At 60.6% G+C, this 4,642-nt stretch overlaps 1 protein-coding gene across 1 annotated transcript; it reads left to right on the top strand.

Annotated features, from left to right (window-relative positions):
- Positions 1–306: 306 nt before the first annotated feature.
- Positions 307–4,543, top strand: LOC104515155 (actin-binding LIM protein 3-like; the record flags this gene model as incomplete). The annotated part of the gene is made up of 9 exons (XM_010159025.1): positions 307–441; positions 668–732; positions 1,075–1,222; positions 1,919–1,948; positions 2,395–2,453; positions 2,977–3,037; positions 3,268–3,275; positions 3,821–3,901; positions 4,293–4,543. Coding segments are annotated over 9 exons (701 nt in total), but the record flags the coding sequence as incomplete, so codon positions are not given.
- Between the last annotated feature and the right edge of the window lie 99 nt (positions 4,544–4,642).

Raw genomic sequence — 4,642 nt, 5'->3', positions numbered from 1 at the left:
GGAGCTACAGCTTGTTATGGTGCTATGGGCTACGAGCCATTTGGGTCCCTTCCTAGCCATATGAGCAACAGCCCCCCTCCTTGTCACCATCCCCACTGTCTGCCTCTGCACCCTTGTCTTGGGAGCTGTCAGCAGTTGGAAATGGATTATTCCCAGCTCCGTGCTGTGCCGTCCTGGACATAAATTGCTGGTGGCCGCCGGGGAGAGGGGAGGGAAGAGGATTTGCCTCATCCCAGGATGGATCTTTTCAAGTCCTGCCAATGGGATTCAGGGTCCTCATTACAGCTCTGCCTGCTCCTTTTGCAGACAACCTCCCTGCAGCCACGAAAAGCAAAACCAGCGAAGACATCGCACAGTCATCCAAGTACAGCCCTGCCTACTCCCCAGACCCATACTACCACTCCGAGTCAGAGTACTGGTCCTTCCAAGGCTCCCCCAAAGGTAACAGCCCCACACTGGGCTGGGGGAAAGGGAAACCAATTCCTGCCCCCAAACCCAGCCATTCTCTGGGAAGGAACCCCTTCTTCTGCACCCAGATACCTGCCAAAATGCCCCCAAAACCCTAGCAGCCCTTGGGACTCAGCTGTCCCCATGAAGCTGGGGACTGTTTCCTCCCTACCGGCCTCCACTTTCATCCCCATCTGACCCCCCATGTGTCTCCTTGCAGCTCCCCGGGCCCGGAGATTTTCATCAGGAGGCGAGGAGGACGGGTATGACCGGGGCATGCACAAGGTGAGCGATGTCCCTGCCCGCAGCCTGGCAGGGGGGAGTTTGCAGCAAGCTGCCCCCGTGGCAGCTGGCTTTGGGGAGGAGGCTCAGCCCAGCTCCGCCACCCAAGAAGGGGCCACCACCGTCCCTGCTGCCCTCTGCCATCTCTGCCCCCTTGGTCATCCCCGGCGTGGCGTCTGAAGGAGAGGGAGTGCACCCCAGCACCCTGTCCCCAGGGATGGGGGAGTAGATGGGAGATGCCGAGCCCATACCGGGAGGTGCCATGCCCTGCCGTGATGTGCCAGTGGTCCAGGAGGGCCGGGGGGAGGAAGGAGGGGTGCAAAGAGGCTTTCCCCCACTGCCCAGATCCAGAGCGGCATCGGCAGGCTGATCCTGAGGGAGGAGATGAAGGCTCGGTCCAACTCCTACGCAGACCCCTGGACACCCCCTCGCAGCTCGGCCAGCAGCAGAGAAGCCCTGCACACGGCTGGCTACGAGGGCTCCCTCAATGGCTGTAAGCACGACCCTGTCTGTCCCTCTGTCCGTGGCCCCAGCCTCTGTAGGAGGTTTGCTGGGGTGGAGAGGGAGGAACAGGGCCTGGGAAGGGGTGATGGGAGACATGCTGGGGACCAGAGCTGGACTTGGGAGGCTCTTTACCTCTCCGAAGGGTTCCACGCCTGTGCCCTGGCTGGATGGGGCATTGCCAGCAGGTGTTTGCAGTCTCTCTGGCAGCCTGGTGAAGTGCTTCACCGGGAAGTTGAAGGGTCCCTTGGAAATCTCACAGCACAGCCAAGCTGTGTGTCCTCCGAGCTATTTTAGGCTCGCTATGTGTGTACCTCTTCAGTAACAGCACATCTGGGACCTCCTGACACGCCAGACCTGGTGGCTGCCCCCAGGGTTGCCTTGCTTGCTTGCAATGCTCTCCCTGTGCAGTACCCAGGGCACCCAGCCCCTCTCCTCTCAGGGCTGCAGGGGGTCCCAGTGGTGTTGGAGTGCCTGGCAGCACAGATGCTCCTGCCCACATTGTGCTCCCCTCCTTGGCACACCTGCCCTCATGGAGCTGGGTCTGTTCAGGGAGGCTCAGGGAGCCCCTCAGCCCTGCTGGGCTCCTGGGACCCCGGAGGAGGAGCTGTGGGGCTGGCAGCCGCGCAGCTCTGTATGGCATGGAGCACTCAGTCCTCCCTGACGCCCGGCTCTGCTCTCCTTGCAGCTCCCCGGACGCACTACCTGGCTGACAGCGGTGAGTGTTGAGCCCACAGCCCTCTGGAGCCAGTCCTCTGCGGCTGTGGGGTCCAGAGCCTGAGCTGGAGGAGGTGCTGGGACCAGGGAGGAAGAAGGGGAGAGAAGAAGGAGCTCTTGGAAGGCTGGGCCAGGGTGGAGCAGAACCAGGGCAGAGTTGGTAGCAGTGCCAGGAGAGGACGGGTTAGGGAAACCGAGAGGAAATTGTGTTGAGCCAAAGGGTGAGGCGGGAGGACTGCCATGGGAAAGGGATTTTGAGGAGAGGGATTTCAGCATGGGAGGAAGCCAGGCTGGAAAGGAGTTGGAGCTGGAAGGAGACAGACCCAGGTGAATTTGGATGTGGGTCGGGACGTGGGAGCACAGGGGTAGATCGGCCCAGGGGTGCTCTCCAGCGGTGTGGGGCTCACCCTGTATTTTCACTTACACACCTTGGTGGCTTCTTTGCAGATCCCCTCATCTCTAAGTCAGCCTCCCTTCCTGCCTACAGGAGGAATGGGCTGCACAGGGTAAGTGCCTCCTGCCCGCATCCTGCTGCTGCCAGGCACCTCTGCACCCTTCATCCACCGTTCTTCCCAGGCCCCTCAGAGCCCCTGGTGCTCCCCTTTCATGACTGGGGTGTCCTGCTGCCCCCTTCTTTGCACGGCTGCTGTCACTGCTGGTCCCTGCCAACCCAAAATGACCCTTACTGGGGACCAAAGTGCCCTGTCCAGGCACTGCAGGACAGGTGCCTGCCCCAAACGTTCTGCAGGGCACGTTTCAGAGGGATGCTGGTGGTGTATCCCAGCATGAGAGCATTGCTTTATACCCTGGAGCAGCAATCACTGGGGGTCAGGAGACCTGGTTCTGCCTCCATGTGACCTGGGCTTGACACTTCACCTCCTCATGCCTCACTTTCCCCACTGCCAGGTGTGGGGAACAGATCCTGCTTTGGGGTAGATGGGTCCTTCCCCCCAGGGACATGGGAGGTGCCATGCTGAGCATCTGGAGGAGACCCCGTCTTACTCCTTCCTCTCTGTATCGCTCCCACAGCCTCCCAGTGCCGAGCTTTTCCACTATGACAGCACGAATGCCGTCAACTGGGGGATGCGAGGTAAGGCCCCGTGGGGCAGGGGAGGAGTGCAGGCACGGGACCCTGTAGGCACAGACCCAGATGCTGTGGGGCTGCCTACCCCACCACAGGCAGCTCTAGAAAATGAGATCTGGGCTGGAGGGATAAGGGAGGAGACAGGTGGGGGTCCCTGCAGCCCTGGGGGGAGGATGCTGGCAGCGGAGGGGTCAGCATGGCTCATGTCTCTCTTGTCTTTTTCTCTCTCCCCACAGAGTACAAGGTAAGATGCTCCAAGGAGCGGCTGCCAGCTGGAGGGGCGAGTACCACTCAGGACCAGGAAGTCCCAGAGACATGTCCATCTGTCCCCAGACCCTTCAGGAGGGAGCTTTGCCCTCTGCCCACCAACGCCCTACCTTCATCCCCTCCATCCCCCACCTGACAGCCCCGTCCTGGGACTGTGGGGCTCGGAGCAGAGTCCTTGCTGCCTGCCGGGGTCCCAGGCACTTGGCGGAGCAGAAGCGTCTCCTGGGTGCGGAGCAGGGGGTGGTTGTGCTGGTGGTTCCCTGCTCATACTTGCTCCTCGGCCACTTCCGGTTTTGCAGAGTGAACAGGCTGTTCAGAGCCATCAAGGTGATCCAAGGTGGATTAGGGTCACACTGAGAGCAACTCCCCCCTCTGCCTTGTCCCGTCCCAGCCCTGAGGGCAGCTGCCAAACAGGGCAGGAGGAGGCTTTTCCTTGGTGGCCCCCACAGCCTCATTCGCAGGTGTCCCTCTTCTCCTTTTCTGGCTCCGGAGCTACTCTATGGTCTTCCTGTCCCTGTGCAGATATACCCCTACGAGCTGCTCCTGGTGAAGACGAGGGGGAGGAACCAGCTGCCCAAAGACGTGGACAGGACTCGGTTAGAGGTGAGGAGAACCTTTTCCACTGGGGACAATCTCCTCAGGGCTCAGAGGGACACGATCCTGTGGGGTGTCCCCTTAGCCCAGCAGACAGTGTGGGGCTGCGAGGGGCTCGTGGATGTGTGAGGAGCATCTCACAGCTCCCCAGCAGCACACATGTGCCAGCACGCTGTCACGGTGGTCCTGCTGCTCCACTGGCCGGGCAGCACTGTTCCCCATGCCCACAGCATGAGGGCATCTGGCAGGAGGGAGCAGGGTGCTCCCCCTCTCCCGAGTGAGCACCCCTCACACCCAGCTGGGCAGACCCCCTTGCACGCCCTCCCACCCCGCTGTAGCCATACAGCCCTCATGGTAGCTGCGGTCCCCAGCCCTGGCCCAGCATCCCCTCTCTCCCCAGCGTCACCTCTCCCAGGAGGAGTTCTACCAGATCTTTGGCATGACCATCGCCGAGTTCGACCGCCTGGCCCTGTGGAAGAGGAACGAGCTGAAGAAGCAGGCCCGTCTGTTTTAAATGCAGTGCACTATAAATATATACATACCTATAAATATATACATAGAAAGATCTCTATATCGCAGCTCTGTATGATTCTCAGTGCTGTATGTGGCAGAGGCGCCCTCTGCACCCCTGAGAGTGAATTGGAGTCTCACACATCATTTTATGCTCTTTGTTTCCTTTTCTTTTCCAACTCTCTCCTTGGGTTCTCCCAGGGGCTAAAGCCTCGTGGGCCCCGAAGCACTTGGCGTTTG

Source organism: Eurypyga helias, unplaced genomic scaffold (genome assembly GCF_000690775.1).
Source record: "Eurypyga helias isolate BGI_N326 unplaced genomic scaffold, ASM69077v1 scaffold38289, whole genome shotgun sequence".
Lineage (NCBI taxonomy): Eukaryota > Metazoa > Chordata > Aves > Eurypygiformes > Eurypygidae > Eurypyga > Eurypyga helias.
Note: the sequence above shows the minus strand (reverse complement) of the source record. Positions and strands in the feature narration are given on the sequence as shown.